The following is a 27068-nucleotide window of genomic DNA, read 5'->3' on the forward strand; positions in this document are numbered from 1 at the left end:
GAGAGAGAGAGAGAGAGAGAGAGAGAGAGAGAGAGAGAGAGAGAGAAAGAGAGCATGAGCATGGGAGCAGGGCAGAAGGAGAGAGAATCTCAAGCAACCTTCACGCTCAGCCTGGAGCCTGCCAACTGACATGGGGTGGGGTTCAATCCCTGAGATCATGACTTAAGCCAAGATCAAGAGTCAGAAGCTCAACTGACTGAGCCACCCAGGTGCCCCTCATTGTTTTATAAATCGTTTTGCTGTCTTACATTTGAATAGTTAAATAAATTCCCTACATTGCAATTGGATAAGTCTCTTAAATCACTTTAATATATAGTGACCCCCTTACTCTTGTCTTTTTCTTCCTGAAATCTTATTCTGAAACAAAAAACTGCATCATTTATGCTGTAAGGGTTTCCCATGGTTTTGATTATTGGTTGGCATTCCCCTACATTTACTGTAACATTATTGTAAAGTATTGATAGTTAGCTCTAGAGACTTGATCAAATTCTGTTTCTCTCTCTCAAAGACTATTTGTTCAGGTGGCTTTATGCTTTCATTATGAGATGCAAAATATCTGCAATGTCTGATTGTTTCTCTTTTTGTGGTGTTGTTAGCAGCCGTTAATATTCATTGCCTCAATCTGTTATTTCATAGAATCTGTTGATTCTCTAATTCTGTCCTTTTTCCTCCATGAGAAACATCCCCTGATTGATTTTGATGGTTATCCTGAATTCATTTGGGATAGGTAAGATAAATAGTTGAGTCTGCCACCACTCCCCTTTTTTAAGCCAATTTTTAAAATACAGTAAAAACTTGGCTTGCAAGCATAATTCATTCCAGAAACATGCTTGTAATCCAAAGCGCTCATATATCAAAGTGAATTTCAAGAACGATTGGCTCAGTTGTGGTCATGTGAGGTTCAGCATCATGTACTACCCATATTGCAAGACAGCACTCATTTATCAAGTTAAAATTTATTAGAAATGTTTGCTCATTTTGCGCAACACTCGCAGAACAAGTTACATGCAATCCAAGGTTTTACTGTAATTAGTTATTCCCCTAGCATCCTCCAATGGTGGCCAGTGAAGGGTTTTGTTGGATGTGGGATAGGAAAGGGAGAGTTACTGTTACAAACTCATGGAGTTTTAAATATTTTAAGAATTTTATTTTTGCAGTTATCATTATTGATTATCAAATCACCAGTCATTTGACCATTGAAAGCCTGTTCATATTGACTATAAAATCCTTGAGTACCCTATTAGTATTTGTAACAGCTTTGCTGAGGTATAATTGACATATAGTACTTTGCACATATTTAAAGTATACAATTGGATCAATTTAGACATATGTATACAACCATGAAACCTTCATCACAATCAAGATAATGAACATATCATTCAGTAGCAAATGTTTCCTTATGCCCTTTTGTATTATTTCCCCTCACACTTCACCACTCCCCATCCTTGGGTAATGACAAATCTGCTTTCTGTCACTGGAGATTAAATTTCATTTTTCAGAGTGCTATGTAAATGGAAATATAGAATATATATGCTTTTTTTACTGGCTTCTCTTTCTTAACACTATTATTTTGGTATTCATTCATGATATTGCCCGTTTTAATAGTCCCTTATGAGATATGTGATTTACAAATATTTTCTCTCAGTCTCAGGCTTGTCTTTACATTCTCTTAAAAATATCTTTCAAAAAGTAGAAGTTTTTAATTTGGATCAAGTCCAATTTCTCAATTTTTTTCTTTCTTACATCAAGTTTTTGGTGTTGTATCTAAGAAATCTTTGCCTAATCTAAGGGCACAAAAGGTTTCAACTAATTTTTCTAGTGAAAATTTTAAAGTTTTAGGCTTACATTTAGGTTGACAATTCATTTTCAATTATCTTTTGTATATGGTGTGAGGTATAAATCAAAGTTCATTCTCTCTCTCTCTCTCTCTCTCTCTGTCTCTTTGCATATAGATGTCCAATTGTTCCAGTATCATTTGTTGAAGACTATCCTTTCTCTGCTGAGTTGCCTTTGCAACTTTGTTGAAAACCAATTGACCATATTTGTATGGGCCTATTTGGGGGCTCTCTATTCTGTTCCATTGATATATGCATCTATCTTTATACGAATAACACATTGTCATAATAAGTCTTTCAGGTCAAGTCCTGTAAGTCCTAAAGCTTTGTTTTTCCATTTCGAAATTATTTTGGCTATTCTAGGTCCTTTGAATTTTCATGCATTTTAAATTACATTGCATGTATGATGATCAATGGGGGAGAAATTGTTTTCAACAATAGCTTTCTATTTCTTTAGGTCTTCTTTAACTTTCTCAGCAATTAAGTTTTCAGTGTACGGGTTTTGCACATGTTTTGTCAGATTCATCCCTGTTTCCTACATTTGATGCTATCATCATCATATTTTTAATTTCAATTTCCAATTGTAAATATATAGAAGTATAATTTATTTTGTATATTGATCTTGTATCATCAAACATTACTATACTTATTAATATACTATACTATACTTATAAGTATACTTATATACTTTTTGTAGATGTCATATTATTTTTTACATTGCCATCTGTGAATGAAGACAGTTTTACTTCTTCCTTTCACATTGGACATCTTTTCCTTATCATTCTTTTTTTTAAAGTTCATTTATTTTGAGAGAGAGAGAGAGAGAGAGAGAGAGAGAGAGAGAGAGAGAATCCCAAGCAGGTGCCCCACTGTCAGTGAGGAATGTGACATGGGCTCGATCTCATAACTGCCATAACCTGAGCCGAAATCAAGAGTTGGAGGCTCAACCTACTGAGCCACCCAGGGGCCCCTTCCTCACCATTCTTTGTCAGACTGGTTAGAACTTTCAGTACCATGTTGAATATAAGTGTAAATGTGGGTACCTTTGCCCTGCTCCTAATCTTAGTGGAGAAAGCATTCAGGCTTTAACCATAAGACATAATATTGCCTGTAAGATTTTTCAAAGATACTCTTTATCTGATTGAAGTTTTTTTTTCCTAGTTTGCTTTGAATTTTTATCAGGAATAGATGCCAAATTTTGTCAAATCATTTTCCTATTGAGATAATCATATGTTTCTTTTTCTTTTTTGGTCTGCTGAGATAGTGAATTACATTGATTGATTTTTGAATGTTAAACTAACCTAACATTACTGGGGTTAATTGCACTTGGTCATAATGTACCATAATTTTTATATATTGTTATTGTTGGCTTCAATTTTCCTACATTTTTGTAAGAAATTTTCTGTCTATACTCCTCAAAGATGTTATTCTATAATGGTAATGCTTGACTCATAAAATGTATTAACGGGTAATCCCTCACCTTCAATTTTCTGAAAGAGTTTGGGCAGGATTGGTATTAGTTATTCCTTAAATATTTGGTAGAAATCACCAGGAAGAGTATCTGGCTTAGGAGTTTTCTTTTTGAGGAGATTTTAACTACAAATTCAATTTTATAAATCAATGTAGGACTATTCAGATTATCTATTTCTTCTTCAGTGAACTTTGATAGTTTGTATATTTCAAAGGAATTACCAAAAATGTAGTTGAAGCCTTGCCACAGATCTGAAATCAGTTTTTCATTTCACTTTGCCTAGAAAAAAAAAAAAGAAAAGTAGATGAGTTTCACAGCCATGAAACATAGAATCAGAGACAAAAATACTGGACCACTCCTTTGCTTATGGGCTTTGTATAAGGCCAAAAAGTTTGAACTGGAGTTTGAACTTCACTTGTGATATATAGTGCTGTATTTTTTTTTAACATGATTCTTTTTAAAGTCTGTTCCCACCAACCAAGTAGACTACTTGACTAGTTTCTATTTTCTGCATATGAGAAGGGATTAGGGCTGTTTCTCCTAATTTTAGAAATGCAGGCATACGTGACAAGTTGGTTTGTCTTGTTCACCCTGCAAGCAAAATTAAAATTAACTTCTGAAAGGATTTACAGCTTAAAATTGCAGCCATAAAATTAGGTAAAAGTAACATGCTGTTCTTGGCAAATGAAGACAGAGTTCCTGGTCTGCTCTTTACTGGATTTGGGGGGAGGGGGTCTCCCCCTCATTTTTCTTCTAGTCATGAGGGATGGATTTGCTACGAGCCATTCTATTTCCCTGGTTCAGATCCTTCTCCCCATGTCATCTTTCCTCATCTCTGAGCAAGGCAAAACATATTTAGCCTCATCTACATCAGTGGGCCTTAGAGACATTGGTGGTCCTTAGAGACATAGGCCTTATGCCTCTAAGGCCCACTGATGTAGATAATAATAAATATTATTTTTATGGAAACAACCTGTATTTGTCTTCCATTCTGTCTCCTTCTCGTAGTTGCTACAGCTGGTGAACTCCACATGGGCTTACCATCCACCTCTGCTGGGCATTTGTTAGACTCTCTTTCCCTAGTATAAAATACAGAAATATCAGTGTCTTTAAATCATTTGGACTCAATAACAGATGAGTTATTCTGTCAGGATATTTCCAGCAAAATGCAGCCTTTGTCCTGGAAGGCCCAATCCTTCCCATTTCTGTAAGTTCAACTCTTAGACTGTTTATCAAGTCTTTCATCCTAACTTAGGCTCCCAACTAGAAAGCTCAAAGGATTTTGTTTTCAAATTTTTGGAATGATTTTCCTAAAGACCTCATATTATAAATGAGCGATACGGCTCTGGGCCAAGCCACTAAAGTCCATGACACTGTATACCAAGACTAATAGCAAGAGTAGGCTCACAAAAAGCAGAAGGACATGCAGCCCCACAATGCATGCACAGCTGAGGAAACTGAGGCCAGCCTAACCACTCAAAATAATCTTGTATATTTTTATTAGAAAACTATCATCCAAATTTATCTGAAGTAGTCTAAAGGGAAGATTGTTAGAGTGGACAGTGAATACCATAATTCAACATAAATAGTACCATTTTTGGAAAAGAGAGAATGTGACATTTAAGAAAGGATGTATGAATGTATCATATATGAATATATCTCAATAAAATTGTTACAAAAAAGAAAAACATGTGACTAGAATTCACAGAGAAATGGATGGAATTCAAGAAGCATTCCAAGAAAATGAAATCTCTGATAAATAGATGTCTACGAGTAGAATATTAGAGCTGATAGGTGGGTCTGCAATGGTAGGTTGAGCCTGATTTAGAAGGGCCCTTAAATGTCATATTTAGATGTTGAACTTTGCAACTTTACAGGTAAGAAGGAGTAATCAAAGGTTTTTGAGAGAAGACAGTTTCTTCTTTTGATTATATTTATCTCCTTCATTAGGTTTTAAGTTCCTTGTGTGAAATAAATGTTTTCTAAATATTTGTCTTTTTCCATAGTGGTCAACATAATGCCTTTATACACGGCAGATGTGCATTGATGGTTGTTCTCAAATCAGTGAAGTGGATTAGATGTAAGAAAGCCTTGGTTCTAGTCTTGTCCCTTGTTGGCCATGCCCCCTCTATTTAACTGTGCCTTAGATCCATTCACTTCTCCGCATCCAACCTCCATAACCCTTGTTCAGGCCACCAACTTCTCTCATTGCAACAGTCTCTTAATTGGTTTCCCACCTCACTACCACCCCCTCCTGTCCATTATCCTTACTGCCACTAGAACGTTTTTTTCTAAAATATCAATCTGATCAAGTTATTCCCTACTTGAAATTACTCAGTGACTTCTTGTTGCTCTGAGGATAAAAATCAACCTTCCCAACATGTCCTACAAGACTCTGTACCTAACATGTCCTACAAGACTCTGCATGAGCAGGTATTTCCCTGCCTGTACAGTATCATCTCATGTTACTCTCCCCTTTACTTTCTTGTTTCAGTCACTGTGGCTTTCTTTAAGTTCCTCCTATGTGCCATGCTTTCTTTCACCACAGGGCATGTGCCTATATTGTTTCCTCTGCCTGGAAGATCCTCTGCTCACTCCCATCCCTTGACTTAGTTTATGCCACTTCATTCTTCAGACCTCAGTTGAACTATACTTTCTTAGATAAACCTTCACTGATCACACCATGGAGGCCAAGTGCCCCTGTTATATGTCCTCATATCCTTATGTTGGTGTCCTTTGTATCATATAGCACAATTATAATTAAAAGATTATCTTTTACTCTCCCAATGTTTGTCTCCTCTACAAGGATATACAGCAAAGAAGCAAGTCTGTTTTATTTAATGTTATACTCCCAGGGTATAATCCAATAGCTGGCAGAGTAGGCACTCAGTAAGTCTCTGTTGAATGAAAAAATAATGCTTATGTCGTAATGACTTAAACGTCGTAAATTTTCATAGCACCCTGTTTCTCTCTGTCACACTTTTCACAATTATTATTCTTTAAATATTTGTGTAAGTATTTATCTGTATCCCATATGAGAATGGAAGCTCCGTGATGTCAGGGACTCTATTTTTTAACTTGATTGTAGCTTACACAAATGAAATGTACTGATCATAAATGTGTATTTTCATGAGTTTTGACAAATGTGTACACTCATAAACATCACTCCAAACAAAATATAGAACATGTCTGCCATCCCAGAAAGTACCCTTTTACCTACCAGTCAACATCACCTTCCCACCACTGCAGGGATAACCACTATAATGGCTTCTATGATCATGTACTCCCTTTGCCTGTTCTAGAGCTTTGTATAAGTAGATTCATACCAAATGTGTTTTTATGTGTCTGGCTTCTATAATGTCTGTAAGATTCATCCATGCAGTTACATGAATCAATAGTTTGTTCATTTTTAAATTCTTGAACAGTATACCACAATTTGTTTATTCATTCACCCATTGATGGAACTACTTCCACCTTGGGGTTATTATGAATAAAGCTCTATGGACAATTCCTATACAAGTTGTATTCAATGTTTTTGTCATCATATCCCCAATACCTAGCATAGTGCCTGGCACTCAATAAATATTCGTTGAGTGAATGAATAAATCTAATCCTCACAATGTTAGTTATAATTCTACTTTCCTTCCTGCTTTGGATATTAGAATGGAAGTAAGAGTGACTTGATTACAGAAACTTGAATACCGTCTCAGTTTTCTAAAAAGTAACTTGCAGAGTTTGTACTAACAATTACTTCAACACACCTCACAACCAAACTTGTTGCACAAGTGTGTGATGTCATGTGCCACTCATAGGATTTCCCAATAAAATCGAGGATGCACAGTTATATTTAAATTTCCCAATAAACAACAAACAGGTTTTTAGTATAAGTGTGTCCCGAATATTGCATGGAACACATTTATGCTAATTTGGGACACACTTATAATAAAAAGTTTTTCCCTTTTTTTCTGAAATTCAAATTTAACTCAGCATCCTGCATTTTTATTTGCTAAATCTGGTCACCCTAACTATGTGTGAACTGTGGAGCCTTGTGTCCTTAGGCCCTTTCCAGCCTTAATGCTCAAAGATGCCTCACCTGCTTCCAGTGACTGGCCCTAGGAAATGCTGTTCTTTCATAGCCGCTCAGTCAGTAGTTCATGGCAAGGGAAAGGGAGGCATCTATTTTAAGAACATTATGGGCAACATTTAGTTTGTCTATTTGTGTGTTAAGCGTTTGCTTGGCAAATTCATTTGAAGGTCTAACTGAACAGTACATCCCCTCAGGCCCTGGTTCATTCTGGCTGGCTCCGGCTTTTTCAAGTGAAATCCAGCATGGCTGTTTTCCTCCCTACCCCTACCCCAACCCCATCCCCATCAGTTGTGTTTGTGAATGTGTGTGAACACAGACACATGTTGGAGGGAACTGCCTTCCTGAACTACTCAGTAATGTCTGGTGTCAGCTTCATCCTTAAAATAAAGTGTGGGTGACAAGTTCCACCTGGTAGGGAGCCAGCTCCCACAGATCACTTCCTTCTTTCCCCAGAGCTTTTCATTCATAAAGTCAGAGGGAGTTGTTCTTAAAAGGCAAATGCACATTAAACATGGGACAAGATTCAGGTTGGTTTAGGGGTGCCTGGGTGGCTCAGTCGGTTGGGTGTCTGACTCTCAATTTCAGCTCAGGTCATGATCTCACGGTTCATGAGTTTGAACCCCACACTGGACTCTGTGCTGTCAATGTGGAGCCTGCTTCAGATTCGCTTTCTCTCCCTTTCTCTCTGCCCCTCCCCCATGCTCTCTCTCTGTGTCTCAAACTAAATAAATAAGCTTAAAAAAAAGATTCAGCTTGGTTTATTGTGTGTATATGTTTAGACTTCAATGAACAGGTTTGGTTTTAAAATTGCTCAAAGTAAAGCCAGACTTTCTGTATTATTAGTATAAAGTTCAGAAACCTAGGCAGGTGCTTAAGGGGTCTGGTTTGGTGGGTGAATACTAGCCACAATCATGAATGTGGCCCCAGGAATAGGTCTGATCCAGCCAAAGAGGCCTCGCTGGGTTTCCAGGCCCTGAGATGACCCACAACTGATAAAATGGCACCTCAGCATCTTATATCACTTTTCCCCTTTTAGAAGTTTAGCTGTGCACTGAGATACGAAGCCCTGGCCTTGAGTCTTCACTTTGTAATTTAGCAAGTGACACCAACTCTCTGAGATTTAGGTTTGTTTTGTTTTATTTTTTTAATCTGAAAAATGGACATATAAGAATTCTTCTTTTGTATGTTTCAAAAGTATCTATGAGAATCATATATGAAGGTTGTTTAGAAAGTGTAGAAATGGTACAAGTAATATTGTAAGATCAGTAAACTAATGTTGGTAAAGGATGCAAAAGAAGAAAAAGGGCACCTCTCTTGACCCTTATTTTTCTTTCCCTGACTCCTCAATTTCAGGGTAATTCTTGGAACTAGTGGCAGTGGGTCTGATGAAAAAAAAAAACAAGAGGCAGGGAGTGAGGATACCTGGGTTCTTATGCCAACCCTGACACTGAACTTCCTATACTGAGGAAGTCATTAACAGCTGAGTTGTCATTTCCTCATCTTGAAAATGGAAAACACAGGCGCCTGGGTGGCTCAGTCAGTTAAGCATCTGACTCTTGGTTTCGGCTCAGGTCATGATCTCATGGTGCATGAGTTTGAGCCCCACATCGGGCTTTGTGCAACAGTGCAGAGCCTGCTTGGGATTCTCTCCCTCCCCCCTCTGCTCCTCTCTCTCTCTCTCTCTCTCTCTCTCTCTCTCTGTCTCTCTCTCCCAAAATAAATACACTTAAAAGTAAAAAAAAAAAAAAGAAAATGCAAATCAGTCATTGAGTGGACACCTGTTAGGTACAGCAGGCATAGTACTAGATATTGTAACTATAAATAATACCAGCTAACATACATTGAGCATACTATATCTGGCAAGCATTTTGTTAGGGGCATTATCTCTAACCTCATGAAATCCTATGAAGTAAAATATTACCCCTGTTTTAGAGTTGACAAAATTGAGGCTTAAAGGGTTGGTTTGAATTCATTTGCCTTATGGTGAATAAACCAGTCTTCAATCTCAGGAGAACTTACTGTCTAGGAGGGTAGTTGTAGATATAAAAAAAATCATTGTAGGGCACTTGCATGGCTCAGTTGGTTAAGTGTCCAACGTCACCTCAGGTCATGATCTCACAGTTCATGGATTGGAGCCCCACGTCATGCTCTGTGCTGACAGCTTGGAGCATGGAGCCTGCTTCAGATTCTGTCTCCCTCTTTCTGCCCCTCCCCCTCACACTCTGACTCTCTCTGTCTCTCCCTCTCAAAAGTAAATTTCAAACAAATTTAAAAAATTCAGGGGCATCTGGGTGGCTCAGTCGGTTAAACGTCCGATTTCAGCTCAGGTCATGATTTCACGGTTTGTGGGTTCGAGGCCTGTATCAGGCTCTATGCTGACAGCTCAGAGCCTGGAGCCTGTTTCAGATTCTGTGTCTCCGTCTCTCCTGCCCCGCTCATGCTCTGTCCCTCTCTCTCTCAAAAATAAATAAAACGTTTTTTAAAAACATTAAAAATTTTAAGAAATCATTGTAATATTGTATATGGGTTTATGTTTCTACACATATCTGTACATCCAAAATACCCATTTCAGACTTATGGTAGGAAATCAAATGAGATTTGGTGTGAAAGGTGTTTTGAAGAAACCTGAAGTCATCAAAACAGAAGAGTTCTGTTATGTTGTATGAAACCAGGATTGAGCAACCATTTCAACCATTTACTGAGCTACTTCAGCAAGTATTTATTATATTCCAAGGTGCATCTGAGTTTGCACTATGTAGAGTATTAACAGGCCCCAGCCTCTTTACAACACCACCTCTTCTATCTTCCAAAATCTGGTCACAATTCTAAAATCCACACATTGTTTCAACTTCATCAGGATCAATCATCCATTGATTCTACTACCTTCTTCACTGCCTGTTACCCACCGCCTGCCTGTACTCACTTCCCTCCTTAGGAAGCCTCAATCCTTTTTACCACATAGCTTTACCACATACCTTTGAATCCCTTGCCGTTCTTCTTTCTCTACGTTTGCTCCCTTGGTACTATCATCTAGTCTTGTATGTACATACCAGTGGTGGCATAAATGGTGCTCACCAAATAATCCCTGTTCTCTCCTAGTTTCCATGCTGTTAGGTCATCTGCTCTGTCTAGTTCTTTCAAAGGGGAATATGAGCACAGTGGGGAGAAACTATTAGCATCTGAGGTAGTAGAGTTGCTAGACATAAGCATCTTGGAAATTCAAATCACGTTTGGAAAGAAACCACTAAAGAGACCTGCCTATCCCTCATTGAATCATGACATGAACAAAAAATAAACCTCAGTTGCATTAAACCACTGAGATTTGGGGGTTTTTTACTACAACATAGTGGAGTCATTACTGACTAAAGTACCATATGTACATGTCTAAGCTAGCCATGCTCCCTAGGACTCCAGATTCCATAGCCAGCTAGCTAGCTGATTTCTCCATTTAGATGTCTAATAGATATCTCAAAACCAAAATTCTTGATGCCCATGAAGGCCACCTCCTCCAACAGGAGATGTCACTCTTGTGCTCAAAACCATTCTTTTCAAAATGTTTTTATTTAAATTTCAGTTAGCTGGGGCACCTGGGTGGTTCAGTTTGTTAAGCATCTGACTCTTGACTTTGGCTCAGGTCATGATCTCACAGTTCGTGAGTTCAAGCCTGGCATCGGGCTCCATGCTGACAGCGCAGAGCCTGCTTGGGATTCTCTTTCTCCCCTCTCTGCCCTCTCTGCCATATTCTGTGTGTGTGTGTGTGTGTGTGTGTGTCTGTCTCTCTGTCTCTATCTTTCTGTCTCTGTCTCTCTCTCTCTCTCTCTTGAGCACAAGCAATGGAGGGGCAGGTAGAGTGGGAGACACAGAATCCCAAGCAGGCTCCAAGCTGTCAGCATAGAGCCTATGACCTGAGCTGAAGTCGTACATTCAACCAACTGAGGCACCGAGGTGCCCCTCAAAATAAATAAATAACTAAATTTTAAAGAAATAAAATAAAATTCCATCTTTGTCCCAGCAATTAAAAAAATAAACATAAGCAAAAAATAAATGAATTCCAGTTAATTAACATGCAGTGTTATATTAGTTTCAGGTGTACAATAGAGTAATTCAGCACTTCCATACATCACCAGGTGCTCATCACAAGACCACTCCTGAATCCTCATCACCTATTTCTCCCATCTTCCCCACCCACCTCCCCTGTCCTATCAGTTTGTTCTCTAGAGTTGAGAGTCTGTTTCGTGGTTTGTCTCTCTCTCTCTCTTTTTTTCTTTGCTCATTTGTTTCCAAAGGCAAAGTTCTTAGAGTGGTCTCTAAAATCTTTGATGATCTGGCTCCTGCTACATCTCTGACCTCCTCATCATTTCTATTCCCTTTATTCCATTCCAGCACTCTGGCCTCCTTGCTGCTCAGCCAAACATCAAGCATGTTCTCTCATCTACTGCCTTTGCTCTTGCTCTTCCCTTTGCCTGGAACACTCTTACCCCAGATTACTACCTAGCTCTCTCCCTCATTTTCTTTTTTTTTAATTTTTTTTTCAACGTTTATTTATTTTTGGGACAGAGAGAGACAGAGCATGAACGGGGGAGGGGCAGAGAGAGAGGGAGACACAGAATCGGAAACAGGCTCCAGGCTCCGAGCCATCAGCCCAGAGCCCGACGCGGGGCTCGAACTCCCGGACCGCGAGATCGTGACCTGGCTGAAGTCGGGCGCTTAACCGACTGCGCCACCCAGGCGCCCCTCTCCCTCATTTTCTATAGCAGAGATTCTCAGACTTTACCGTGCAGTAGAAACACCCAAAGTGCTTGTTAAAACACAGATTGCTGGGTCTCACTCTGAAATTTATGATTGATTAGGTCTGGAAGGGGGCAATAATTCACATTTCTAATAAGTTTCCAGGGCTAATGACACTGGCCCAAGGACCATGCTTGAAGAAACACTGTTCTCTGCTCAGAAGTTACCTTATGAGCAAAGCCTTCCCTGAGTTTCCTATATACAGTAACAAGCTGACTACAACATTTCATGTCCTTCTTGCCATGCCCTTATTTTCCTCTGTAACACATATGATTGGACAAATATAGATGTAGCATTTATTTGTTTACTGTTTGTCTTCCCCTCTGGATTGCAAACACCATGACAGCGGGGATTTGGTTTCACCTGTGGCTGTATGATACAGCCTCTAGCTGCCATGTCTAGTGCAGTGTCTAGTGCACATGGTAGATGCTTAATAAACATTTGTTGAATGAATGGTCAAGATAAAATGTTGCACAGCCAGCTTCCTGTGACCTACACTTCTGGAGGATCTTCTCACAAGAGTAAATCACTTTGGCCAACCGTTCAGCCACTCCAGCTAAGCTAAGCTGCTCTTATATTCTTACATCACATCTCTTGCTTCCTGGTTACCTTTTGTGTCGTTGTCATCCCTGCCACCACTCCTGACAGAAAGCACCAGTGATGCCTGGAAAAACATACTGACTTCTGGAAGGGACACTGTGATGTAAATGTCTATTTCAGGAAACCAAAGGGAGAGGGAGAATACCAAGCAGAGCCAGTCTAACACTTGTAACTCCATTGTTGTGAGATCAATTATTTCACAGCCCTTTACCAAGTACCTGCTTATGCAAGGGCTAAAGAGAAGAATAAAACAGAGTTCTATTTCCAGTTTGATGGCAGAACCAAATGTGTTGTGTCAAATATAGCAAAGAGGAGGGAGTAAAAACTTCTTCCAGAAATTACTGAAAGGCAAAAATTGGTGGTGGTGGTGGGGTGAGGTCTTCACCAAGAAGATGATGTTTGGGCTGGGTTTCGAAGAATGTGTAGAAGTTTAGTTTGTGATGAATGGGGAAAAGGGATAGGGAAGGCATTTTAGACAAAGGAACCAGCATCAGCAAACAGATAGATGTGATACTGGTGATAGATAGATACTGGTGATCTTAAAAATATTTAACAATCAATTATGTGCAGACATCAACAATCCAAATGGATGTCCTCACCAAGCTGAGTGGATATCAGCCATAGACAAACTGGCATGGACATATCATTGCATATCACTTGACCCTCAGCTCCAGAGAGCAGTCGAGTGTTACAGGAATGTCAAACAGTGTGGCCCAGCTAATATTAATGTAATAATAATAGCTGACACAAAGTGCTTACTGTGAGCCAGGCACTGTGCTTTGCATGCTTTATCTTCTTGAATCCTCCAGCTAACCCCTATACAGTAGATATTGTTGCCATTTCCATTTCATACTTTAGGTCACTTGTCTAAGGTCAATCCCATCTAGGCTGGGATTTAAGCCTATACAGATTGACTCCAGAGCTTATACACTTAACTAAGGTATACTGCCTCAGGTAATGACTAGATCCTAGGATGCCCTTCTAATACTGTGGGAATATACAAAGAGGTAAAATATATTGATCTTTCTCTTATCAACATTATCGTTTGGTTGAGGAAACAAGACTCTCAATCATGCAACCTAAAAAACATTGCAAGGGCTGTCCCACAGCAACATGTGACACTTGTTCAATAGGCAGAATACTCAGTGTCTGCTGTGTCTTTTTACTGAGCTGGAGTACTCATGGAAGAAATGGAACCTGAACTTGGCCTTGAGGGGTTTTGAATAGTGGGAAGAATATGGAATTAGGATAACAATTGCTAACAGTGTGACATGGACCAAAGTTATTTCCTTCAGAGCTCTTATCTGTAAAATGAGTGGTGTGGCTTAGACTATAGTTCTTAACAGAAATACCCTACCCCTAGGAGGTATTTTGGAAATTGTGAGGGCAGTTTTCGTTGTTAAAATGATTAGGGGGAGGGGGGTGGCTCTTGTAGGAGCCAGGAATGATAGGTGTTCTACACACTACAAAGAATTGTCTTATATCTTTCCCTCCATTTAGAAGACTTCTGGACATTCGGGGAAGTGAAAACGGTTTATAATTTTCTGAGCCTAGAACATAACCACATGCTACATATTGCCATGAGTTGTTTCTTGGTTTTATTATTACTGATTAAAACTACACAGTAAATAGGGGCGTCTGGGTCACTCAGTAGATTAAGTGTCTGACTTCGGCTCAGGTCATGATCTCACAGATTGTGGGTTCAAGCCCCACATCAGGCTCTGTGCTGACAGCTCAGGGCCTGGAGCCCATTTTGGATTCTGTGTCTCCCTCTCTCTCTGCCCCTCCCCCACTTATGCTCTGTCTCTGTCTCTCTCTCTCTCAAAAATATATAAACATAAAAAATTTTTTTATATTAAAAAAGCCTTCACAGTAAATAAAGGAAATATTGAACTTTTTCCCCCAGAACTTTACCAGGAGTTATTCACCATTTCAGAGAATTACCATAGTAATAGCAACACTATTCATCGTACTTGAGTCACCAATACCACATCCCAGTGTCATTCTGCTTCAGCAAGCTATCCCATTCATAGTGATTCTGCACTGAGCTGCTAGCCTCTGACAACTTCATTCCATCTTCTAATATAGTGATGTATGAGCATTTACATATTGGAATATATATTGTTTCATTATAAATGGCTTTTGTTTTTGCTTTGCAATACAATTATGGCATAATATGTGCTTTTTAAAGTATTGTTTACATCTTTATTATAACTTATTCCTATGCATTTTTTTCAAGATGCCAAGAAAAAATAATATACATTCACAATAAAAAAAATGGTGTGCCAGTCTGATAGAATTAAGAATGGCTGTACTGGATGATCTCTCAGGGCCTTTCCAGTTCTAATTTTCTGCGGATGTAGGGAGGGGTTGGGTTTTGACAGGAATCCAGAGAGAATTCCAGGATGGGAATGACACTACTGATGTGGTCTGGTTGAGAAGGAGTTGGAGTATCCCCAGACAAGCCAGGATAGGGAAGAAACTTCCTCAGAGCCTGGTCTTGTCATGTTCCCTGGAAACAACTCTTTTCATTCCTCCCCCCTCACTGTAATTGAAGACTCCTGGGGGATCTGCCAGGGCCAGAATTACAGGAAATTGCCTTGTGGCCAGTGGGCCTTCTCTAGTTACTTTCCCCAGTGACAGAGGGCAGTGATGGCTTCCTGTCTGTTAGCTGGATGTCTTTGCCTCCTTGTTCTGCCAAGTTCCCAAGAAACCTTAGCTTCTGTTCCTTACATTTTTATTCAGTGCCTGTTAATAGGATTTTATCCTCTATGTTCTCCAGCTCCGTTGCTTCAGGCCTCCTTGCTCTATGCTAGTAATCTTGAAAGTTTTGGTCCATGATAGGAATTTTATGGGACACCAAAAAGGCATTGTTTGGAAGTAGGCCACAGCTCCAAATGGATACCACTTCAACTTTGGCAATGCCTGTTGAGTCCTCTCCCTTAAAGAGGATGACTTTTATCATTTAGTAATATAATTGCTCTTCTTCTTCCTAATTATATGTGCTCATTGAAGATTACTTGTAAAATACAGAAGTATATGTAGAAGCAAATGCAAATTATCCACTATCCCAAGGAATATAGTACTCAACATTAGGCAAAGGTGACAGCATGGGTGAAGGTTAAATTCAGAGCTGGTCTGTCTCTCTGTTCTCTATCCTATGCCTGCCCCCTGCTTCCTCCTCCCACAGCGCCTCTTGATCTCACCCTTATGAATACTTGCCTGTCCTATATACCATAAAATGGAGGGCAAACTGGAAATTGTACAATAGCACTTACCATGTCAAAGGCATATAAGAGAGATAAAATATCTCATATCAAGAAGGTGTTTGGAATCTAAAATAGGAATATTTTGTCATAGCTCTGCCATCACTACCTTATTACCGAGGTGTTGTGGTGATAAAGTGTTGTGGGAATGTCTAAAGAGATAAGAAACCATCTGCGAAATTCACAGTGCGCCCTGGGGATTAGGAAAAGACTCACAGTACAAAGAGGCAAGAATGATTAAGTATGAGACTGGCTCATAAATATGCCCTTCTCTTTTGAAAAAAAAATAGCCAATATTAAATAAAAAAGTTGGATGATACTAAATCCATCCTAGAGATAAAGTTCTTGTTATAGATAATAGTTAGAATTTATGTTTTGCTCTTTTTTCCCAAGGTGGATAGGGTCAGAATGGCATTTTTCTCATTTTTCAGCCCTTGCATTGAGGCTCTGGTACACAGAAGACTTAGAAAACTCTAAGACATAAGGGTTAAGGTCAAGGCTTTTGAGTTAGTCAGATATGGGTTCAAATCCCAGCTCCATTCATATGGTCATCAAAACTTCCTATGTGCCATCCACTCTTGTAGACACTGGGGATATAACATCAGACAATATAGATAAGGCTGTTACTTACATGGAGCTTACATTCTAGTGGGGGGAGAGGGGATGTTAATGTTGAAAGGATAGCATAGTAATGTGATGGAAGTAATAGGGCTGCCTTAGGTTGAGTAGTCAGGAAAAGTCTCTCTGAGAATAGACAATTGAACTAAGACCTGGATGATAAAAAGAGGCCAGCAATAAAAAGCATCTAGAAGAGCATTCCAGCAGAAGTAACAGCAAGGGCAAAGGCCCTGAGGCAGGAACAGGCTTAAGCTTTTATAGAATGAATACCAGTGTGATTGAAGAAGAGTGAGCCAGGGAAAGAGTGAAAAGGTGAGGTTAGACAGGGTCAGTACATGTCAGGTCATGCAGCGGCTTTGTAGAAATTGAGCTAGTAATAATAATAATAATCATAGTAAGGCAAATAAGTAAGAAGGAAATTGAACACTTTGGGGTATACTGTATGGTACCAACTGAGGAATTTGGATCTCACTGGGCACAGGACTGTTACTGTAAGGTCTGAATGATGTGTTGCAAATAGAGCCTGAGGAGAAAAATTCCAAGAGCAGAGTACAGGGTGGCCATTTTCATCTATCATTACATTTCTAGACCTTGAATTTCTCTCCAGTTCTCTGCTATAGCTACTGCTTTCTCACTGAACACAAATACACAAGTCCAGTATGACTCAACATTACCATCAAATGAGATGATTAAGCCACTCTAAATTTACTTGGTTAGGAGGAGGGTGGCTAAGGGTTAGGTTCCCTGGGGCTACATTGCTTCTTGGTTCACATAGTTTACTAACTTTTCTCTCTCTCTCTCTCTCTTTTTTTTTAATAGGGAGAGAAGTCTTATGGAAAGCCATGTGGAGGCCAAGACTGCAGTGGAGGCTGTAAATGCTTTCCTGAGAAAGGAGCGAGAGTAAGTTGCTTCTTCCATTGCTGAAAGACACATAGTCAGAGGAGTTGTGACTTGAAGTGTGTGTGTTTTCTTTAGAATTAGGCTGCTTAGAATTTACTCTTATGACTTCATCAAACAAGAAAAGTGATGAGGACCAGCTGGAAGGAGCTTTGCTAGCCAACTGAGAGGCAGAACTAGATTGGTCAAAGTCCCTGAGGGACCAGGAAGAGGTTTCCTTCATTGACTTAATGCCAAGGTTTCCTCAAGGTTTCATCTGAAGTACTTCCAAAAGCCAATTTGGTGGTGAAGAACCAGATTATGTTTGTAGATATACATAAATTTTCATAGCTCATTAAAAATTTTTTGTATTACTTTTTACTTTAGACAGAGAGAGTGCCAAGTGGGAGAGAGAAGCAGAGGGAGAGAGGGAGAAAATCTCAAGCAGGCTCCACGCTCAGCATGGAGCCCAACATGGGGATTGATCTCATGATCTCATAACTGTGAGATCATGACCTGAGCCGAAATCAAGAGTCAGACACTCAACCCACTGAGCCACCCAGGCACTCCTCATAGCTCATTTGTATCAACTTGGTTCTTCTCTCTGGGAAACAAGTGGTCCAATTGTTATCTACAGACTAGGGATGTGACTCGTCAAAAATCAAGGGTTTACAGGGTAGCCTTAACATCCAAAAATATGGATGACTATTGCACACAAAGAATGATTTATTGATATTACATTAAAACTTAGGATTTGTTTAAAAGCATGATGTGATGTATTCAGTGTCTTGTTCCTTATTAGCAATGCACAGTTCAAACAGTGCAGATTGCAATGAGCACAGTGCATTGGCACAGCATTTCCATCAGTTCCTGTATATGCATACGGGAAGCATTACTCCAGATAATTTGTACCTCTGCTTCTCACAGAACAAACCTACATCTTTAGCGCGACTCATAAAAAAAAGCATTTGAGGGGGTTCAATCTTGAAAAAATAAAATAGAATCTATGCTTCTGGGATTTATGGCCACCGTTTAGAATTCATATCTTCTGACTTACCGCATTGCATCTGTAATCTCATCACACTCAAGCCTAAGAGCTTCCGCTGTCAAAGAGAGGTAGCATAAATAGGTCAACCAAACCCTCAAACCATAGCCAAACAGGGAACAGAGTGACCACTCCACCTTCTCTTTCGTTATCTTCCATTTAGAGTAAAGTGAAATATCAAACTATGCCGGAATTTGAAGGAAGAGAAAAAGCTGTCTCCTCATCAAAAGGGACAACAAAATCCATTATACATTAAAGGCATTGACTTAGAGAATCCTAAAATATCAGAAAGAGAAAGTATCTTAGTGAGCTTCTCATCTTATCCACCGATTGTACAGAGGAAGCAGAGTCTGAGAAGGAAAATGACTTCCTGGGGTCACACAGCAAATTGATGACAGATTCATACTATTACCTGGGTCCTTTGATTTCTTGCCTATTTACTTTTACCCACTGGTGCCTTCCAGAGAAGTCATGTTCACTGTAGTCACCAGGGCCCATGCCTTTGCCTCTGATCTACAATCAGGATACACTTCAGAAAACAGATAATTCTATAATAAATATATGAATACATTCTCAAGCAGCATGCAAGCGATATAGGCAAAGCAGAAGTCTCCTTTGAGACTCTAGTCCCTCTATTGTCTTCCTTGTCTTTCCCTGTACACAATCAGAGATATGCAGAAATATGAATAAAACTAGTTTCATTTTCTGTATTTTTTTCCCCAAACCCCATCCTAAGTATATATTCTGTGCCTTGTTTAGTTTTTGGATTTTTTAGCCATTTAATATGTTTTATTTTTAGAAAAACACATTTTTTAAGGTTTATTTTATTTATTTTGAGAGAGAAATAGAGCGTGTATGAGTGTGGAAGGGGCATAGAGAGAGGGGGAAAGAATCCCAAGAAGGTTACATGCTGTCAGCATGGAGCCTGACACAGGGCTCGAACTAACGAACTGTGAGATCATGACCTGAGCTGAAATCAAGAGTCAGCCGCTTAACCGACAGAGCCACCCAGGCACCCTGCCATTTGATATGTTTTTAAGATCTTTTTCCCTATCCCTTAGTTTAACCCAGCCATTCATTCCCCTTTTGGTGAACACTTAGGTTTTTTCCCAAATGTTTGCCATTAAAAAAAAATGGCAGTGATATAGTGGAAATCCTTGAACAGATCTTGTTCTCATTTCTAGCATAGATACCAAGGATCAGAATTTCCAGATATAAGATAATAGATATTTTTAATTTTCAAAGCTAATGCTCACTTACCCTGTAAAACATTCCAATTTACACTCCCATCAGCATTGTACAAGAGCTCCCACGTTTCTATACCCTTGCCAATACTTGATATTTTTGCTGATATGGGTAAAATCATCCCAATTCCCAGACTGCATGTGATGTTAAGTGTTATTTGACATACTCATTGAACAAATTTTGTATTTCTTCTGCAAATCTCTTGGATATGTCCTCTACCTACTTTCATCATGGGTGATCCTTATTGACTTACTTTACCTCTGCGAAGGTATAATAAATAAAAATTGCCCAGGTGAAACTGATGAGATTTGAAGTTTGACACAAAAGGGCATTTCCTGGCAGGTTACAGGGGATATAGGAGGTGGTTGGTCAGACCCCACAACCAGGGAACTGAGAAGCAGATCCAGGCTGTTTGTTGGGTTGCAGAGCCTTTAAAAGTAGAAAATATTTTTTTTAACATTTATTCATTTTTGAGAGACAGAGAGAGACAGAGTGTGAGCAGGGGAGGGGTAAAGAGAGAGAGGGAGACACATAATCCAAAGCAGGCTCCAGGCTCTGAGCTGTCAGCACAGATCCCAATGTGGGGCTTGAACCCACGAACCGTGAGATCGTGACCTGAGCCGAAGTCAGACACTTAACTGACTGAGCCACCCAGGCACCCCAAAAGTAGAAAATCTTCTTATATATCTGAACAGAGGTTAGTCCTACACCAGATACACATGACTAAGGTGACCTCATTGTTTAACCTCTGGCTGAGATTTTGATCTTTGAAGATGGAAGGCAGTGGACTTCCTCAGTATAGAGCTCTCATTTGGGTTCCAAACATCCGGAGCCCTAGTCTGTCTTCTCCTTTGAAAACATGAGTGGTTGAAGGGATGTGGGACTGAGGAAAATAAAATATCACCACAAGGATTTTTTTTCACTATTTAAAAGATTCAGAGTCTGCACAGTTAAACATGGTCCTAAAGTTTATTTGTGAAGTCTGAAGTTGCTGGGAACGTTTATCAAGGTTATTGAGCCAGACCAAGCTGTATTTCATGAGTTAAGACCAGGATGTCCTATTTCCCAGATAGATCAGGAGGCCGGTGCACGTGGGGCAGATCCTGTGAACACGGATGCTTGAAGCCGCCTGGGCCACCAGGTCCCTTTTAGTCTTTCCCCCCTACCCTCCTGCGTTCCCAGGGCCAAGCAGGATTGTTTAAACTGACCCCAGCACTGTTGACCCTGCAGGGCAGCCTCTTGGTACCCCTTTTGTGCAGATGTCAGAAAGATTTGAGACTGTTTTCCTTAGCCGAGCAGCGGGCCCCATTTGGATTTCAAGCTGTTCCTCTCGAGCTCGGTGAGCTGGGAGGGGAACAGAACACTGGGTCATCCCTGAGATATGCTGCAGCCCTTGGCTGGCCCGTCTTCTGCCTTGGGGAAACATCAAGCACATAGCTTGCCAGGCAGCGTGTACTTTTCCTTTGCCAGAGGCCTCTTGAACTGACTAGGACATTTACACAACACCTAGCACTCCTGCACACAACTGCAATCCAACCCGTTTCTGGCTTATGCTCTCTCAAACTGCCTTCTTGAAAGTATGCCCTGCCTGGTAACAGCCTCTGCCTAGCATTGCTGCACTGCTCTGTACGTTTCCAAAGCATCTTCTCCCAGGGTCCGTATGAGCTCCATGCAACAAGTAAAGAAACTGATAAGTGATTTTGCCCAAGCTCCCTAGCCTGTTAGTGGCTAAACTTTAGCCTACGTTAGGAGAACAGCGACTTTATAAAATGGCACCCCTGCTAATGTTAAAGAAAGGGAGGGGCACCTGGGTGGCTCAGTCAGTTAAGTGTCAGAGCTCAGGTCAGGATCTCAAGGTTCGTGGGTTGGAGCCCTGTGTCGGGCTCTGTGCTGACAGCTCAGAGTCTGTAGCCTGCTTTGGATTCTGTGTCTCCCTCTTTCTCTGCCTCTCCCCCACTCCCGCTCTGTCTTGCTCTCTCTCAAAAATAAATAAACATTGAAAAAAAAAAAAAAGGATATTTTCCCCCCCAGACATTGCAATTTGGACTTACTATTTGACTTTCAGTTTCCTGTCTCGGGGATATGTTTTGTTTTATGGGAGAACTGTTCTTTGGACTTTTTCTCTTCCCTAGTATTTTTTTTTTTTTACATTAGATTGAACAAAATATATCAGTTTTCCATTTTCATCTCTTCCCAAGTCTTCCCTACTGGATTTGCAAGCTACCTCTGCATTGTTTTCCATCGGCGTGTTTGTCTGAATGGGGAACAGGTGGGACTGTTCTGTTCTGAGCCTGTTATTCCTTAATACTATTGCAGGGGTGCGTGGGTGGCTCAGTTGGTTAAGCTTCTGACTTTGTCTCAGGTCGTGATCTCAAGGTCCGTGGGTTCGAGCCTTGCATAGGGCTCTGTGCTGACAGCTCAGAACCTGGAGCCTGCTTCAGGTTTTGTGTCTCCCTCTCTCTCTGACCCTGTCCCGTTTGTGCTCTCTCTCTTTCTCTCTCTCTGAAAAATAAACATTAAAAAATTTTAATATTATTTCAGAATTTTCCCTGTTTTAACAGTGTTCTGGCATTTATATATCACATTGAGCTCCTAATTATCCATGCCATCTAAAGGAACATTATCATAGATTATCCCAAGCCACAGGGAATATTTGGATTCCTCCCAACCCCTATAAGGGCTGTGTGCCCCTGTTTTTCGGCTATGTCCTAGCTAGAGAGTTACGCGTGAAACAGCACAGATTTCTTAAATCCTCATCTCATGCCTGCATCCTGCTGCTTCTCTGTCAGAAACTGTGTGTTTCCCATGAATTCCAGGACCAGATGCATTAACCACTAAGTTTTTGTTTTGTCTTGTTTTGTTTTTGTTTTTGTTTTTGTTTTTACTTTCCTCCTGCAAACAGCTGGCGTTCCCTGTGTCAGCTGCCTGGTTCCATGGCTACCAAGAGGCCTCTCCATTGGCTCCTGATTTAGGCAATATTTATGTGCATCTTTCCCTTCTCCCTATGTACCCACCCCCCCCACACACCCCTGTGCAGACCAACCACTGCCACACACACCAATGTCCTTATCCTCTAACTGCTCCACAGTCAGAGCTCATATTGCACATGACCTCCTTGAGTGGCCAGGCCTTGCTCCAGCTGCCTGCACTCAAGCTTCTTGCCTTCATTGCCCCACCTACTCTTCAGCCCTCCACGGGCTGGACTCACTGCAAACACTGGTCACCAGTAACCTGCTTGCTGCCAAACCCAAAGAACATTTTTCATTTTTAAAAAAATCTTCCTTCACTTCTCTACCGCACGAGATACCTTCTTCTTTCCTGAAACTCTCTGTTCCCTTGGATTTCATAATGTTCTCTCCTAGTTTTTTCCCTACAATTTGGGACTCCCCAGGGTTTTGTCCTCATCCTATTTCTCTTCTTGCTGTAGGCCTCTCCCAAAGTAGTTTCATATATGCCAGGGATTTCCACTCCCACCAATACAATGATAAATATTAAATCTGTATCTTTCGCTCAGACCTTTTTCCTTAGCTTCAGGTCAGCACAGTCAATTTCTGCTTGGATTTCTACTTGCACCACAACCATACCGCATACAGAATTCAACTATCAATCCCCACCACACGTGTCCCTTTCTAAGTCTTAGCTATGTCTTCTCTATCTCAGCAAATGGCACCACCAAGCACTTTATTTGCTCAAGCCAGAAACCTGGGAATTGTTTTTTCTTTTCTTCACTACCACCTCCAATTCATCTTCACATTCTGCCCACATCTTCCTAAACAAAGCCCAAATTCATCCACTCTTCTCCATACCTGTCTGTCCACTCCAGACCTGTATAATGTCTTGTCTGAATTACCCTAATAGCCTCCAGACTGGTCTCCGAATCACCAGTCTCACTCTTTTCCATTCATTTGCCACTCTGCTATCATAATCTTTCCAAAACATAAATATGATCATGAAACTCTTGCTCAAAATCCTTCAGTGGCTCCCCATAGATCTCACAATAAAATCTTAGTTCTAGTATGGCTTACAAAGTCCTCTGTGGCCTGGAACTTCACTGCTTCTCCAACATTATCTCTCGTTGGAGCCTCCTCCTTCGGAAAACAAAGCCAGGACATACACATGAGCTGAACTCTTTACAGTTCAGACAACCTGCTGTTATTTCATAGGATCTAGGGTTTCTACCTGCTATTCCATTTCCATGTACTCTCCTTCCACTAGCTCTACCCTCTCTCTGCTGACTTGCTTCTATTTACCCATTCTTTAAAACCTTACACAGGTTTTAGAACCTCCTCATGAAGCTTTCCACCATATGCAAGGCTGAGGTTATCTACGTTCTCTTCATTCCCTTCATGCTGAACACAGCAATCCATATTGACTTGTCTGCCCTCCCCTATATTATGAATTCCTAAAGGACAGACACAGGGTTATTTTAGACTCCGAAGGGGCAGTAGGCACTACAAACAGTTTCATGAATGACTGGCCAACTGTCCAACCAATTTGGTGAGTATGGGTCTAGCCCTACTCTCCACATCCTGGGTTGGCCATGAAGTTGCCATGAAGCAGATGAGAATGCGCTGTCTAGGGAGGAATCCCTCCTGCTAAAACAAGGCAAGGAGCCAGGGCAGTCATTTCCATATCATTTTTAGATCCCGTTAGCCATAAGGGCCCCAGCTCTTTTCCACTCTGGTTCCTATAGCTTGCTTTGGGATTCTGTTCTACCTAACTCCTCAGAATTTTTTACCCTGACCTCTTTTCTTGTCTGATTGCTTTTTAATCTGTGCCTGCCAAGGCAAGGGACTTGGCAGAATGCTTTTATTTTGCTACCAGCAATTGGTCCTTCCTCCAAGATGAGGACATTCTTGAATAATTGTGAGTCAAAGATAATCACAGACTTTCTTTTTGACATTGATTGCATTCTCCTCTCCACCAAACCTTTTGCTTAAAGCCTCTTAGCTTTATGCAAAGTTGATGGTCTTCAGTTTCCCTTGTTTTGCTCCCTTGTGGGAGGAGAGGAATAGCCTTTGTGCAGGGAAGTAGCCATTGGGTAGTACTAGGGGGGAGATAAAAAAATTAAAAGTCTCTGTGTATTTAAATATACTGTAGTTATTTAGATCGAGGATAATTGATGATAATGTTAAAGTGTAGTGTCTCTGAGCTGAATCAAGATGCATTCATAGCCCAGCAGATGTTTGTGGTTATCTTAATCCCTTCTTTGATCATTTTGGGGTAGTGTGGGATTTGTGGAATATATTATCCATACTAGTGAGGGAGGCTTCTGTTAGAAAGGAGCCAAAGAGCTGGAGGAGAAGATAGTACACAGCTATGGAATCAAGAGCACCGCTCTAGATATCCAGAGACCCAAGTGCCATGCCTGAGTGTTGCTAACTAGATGACTTTGGGCTGATGCTTCCCCTTCTCAGGGTCTTTGTTTACCTATCAGTAAAATGAAGAGCTTGTGCTGAGTAACCTCAAGTTACCCACCAGCTCGGATCATCTAAGTCAGACACTGTTACTGTACTGTACTGTGACAGTTCCTTTCCCCTAAAGTGTCTTCTCGTGCTCTCTAGTGTTGCTGTGAGATTTGGAAGGCAATGTTTGACAGTGTTCTACCATGTGGAGTAATGTCCTGGCAGCTGCCTCCGATGTAAATCACTTGCTGTGGCTTTTTACTGCTGGTGCTGGAAGCTCCGAACAGGTGAAGTTGTACTCCTGCAGGAATGTACAGTCCTCCCCCTCCTTGGTCAGCTGACTGGTGTGACTTGAAAAGTATCACAGGGCTATCTCCTCACCATCCACACCCCCCAAATATCTTCCCTGCCTTGCCTGGGAATCACTCTTCTTATAGTTATGGCTTCATAGACCCACTCTTTAGGTTAATTGTTGCTCTACCCTTGCATTGCTTGAATAAGTTACATAGACTATTCTGACGAGAGGAGGCAGGTGCACACTGTGCACCTGGTGAGGAGTTGTGTGCACAAACCTTTTGAGACCACTTAGTTTTCCTTGGCCTGGCTTGCTAACCAATATGCCAGAGACATTGGATATCAAGCCTTGGGTGAGCTTCTTGCATGCCAGTGTGTGACATATTCTCTCCTCACGGAGTCTGTCCTCATCTTCCCTTGTCAGCTGTTTACCCCTTTCTGAACTTCCTCCTTTCTCCATCCATGCTTCCTCACCTCTTGCTTCAGCATTTCTAGCTGTCCATCCCTCCTTACCATTTGCTCCACTGTGGCCTTCTCACTCAGTTCCTCCCCTCTGCCTTTAGTTCCCTGGGATCATTTCTTGTGGTACCAGTCCTTTTTGTCATCTATCAAAAGGCATGAGAACTACAGCAGCAGGACATCAGAAAGAGTTGCTATGGGGGTGCCTGGGTGGCTCAGTCAGTTAGGTATCCAACTCTTGGTTTTGGGTCAGGTCATGATCTCACGGTTTGTGAGTTCGAGCCCTGTGTCAGGCTCTATGCTGACAGTACAGAGCCTGCTTGGGATTCTCTCTCTCCCTCTCTCTCTCTCTCTCTCTACTCCTTCCCCACTCGTGAACGCTCTAAATAAATAAATAAATAAATAAATAAATAAATAAATAAAACTTAAAAACAAAGGAAGAGTTGCTGTGATGTACTTTATAGATGCATACCCACTTATCCGGAGATTCTAAACCTCAGAGCCTGGATGAGTGGTCTTCAAAATTGGAGGGGGGAGGAGTGCAGTGCATGGAAGTCAGTCCATAACGGTGTAAATATTACAACTTCCAACTTAAGGTGAGAAAGTCTAGAAAGCAATTAAGATTTGGATTAAGTTATTTAATTTCTGTAAAGTGTTTAAAACTGTATGTGGCAGGGGCGCCTGGGGGCTCAGTTGGTTGAGCGTCCGACTTCGACTCAGGTCATGATCTCACAGCTCGTGAGTTTGAGCCCTGCATCAGACTCTGTGCTGACAGCTCGGAGCCTGGAGCCTGCTTCAGATTCTGTGTCTCCCTCTCTCTCTGCCCATAACCCACTTGCATCCTGTCTCTGTCTCTTCAAAAATAAATAAACATTAAAAAAATTTTTTTTTAATTTTTTTTCAATGTTTATTTATTTTTGGGACAGAGAGAGACAGAGCATGAACAGGGGAGGGGCAGAGAGAGAGGGAGACACAGAATCGGAAACAGGCTCCAGGCTCCGAGCCATCAGCCCAGAGCCTGACGCGGGGCTCGAACTCACGGACTGCGAGATCGTGACCTGGCTGAAGTCGGACGCTTA

At 40.8% G+C, this 27068-nt stretch overlaps 1 protein-coding gene across 4 annotated transcripts in view; it reads left to right on the top strand.

The window, feature by feature from the left end:
* Positions 1-27068, top strand: part of COL4A6 (collagen type IV alpha 6 chain) — a 314655-nt gene that overhangs the window by 122133 nt on the left and 165454 nt on the right. For all 4 annotated transcript variants that reach the window (XM_040468485.1, XM_040468487.1, XM_040468486.1 and 1 more), the window contains exon 3: positions 17485-17565. In XM_040468485.1, coding sequence (XP_040324419.1) covers positions 17485-17565 — 81 coding nt within the window. The remainder of the gene's footprint in view (positions 1-17484; positions 17566-27068) is intronic.

The sequence above is a fragment of the Herpailurus yagouaroundi genome, unplaced genomic scaffold, assembly GCF_014898765.1.
Source record: "Herpailurus yagouaroundi ecotype Mexico unplaced genomic scaffold, PumYag 67700, whole genome shotgun sequence".
NCBI lineage: Eukaryota > Metazoa > Chordata > Mammalia > Carnivora > Felidae > Herpailurus > Herpailurus yagouaroundi.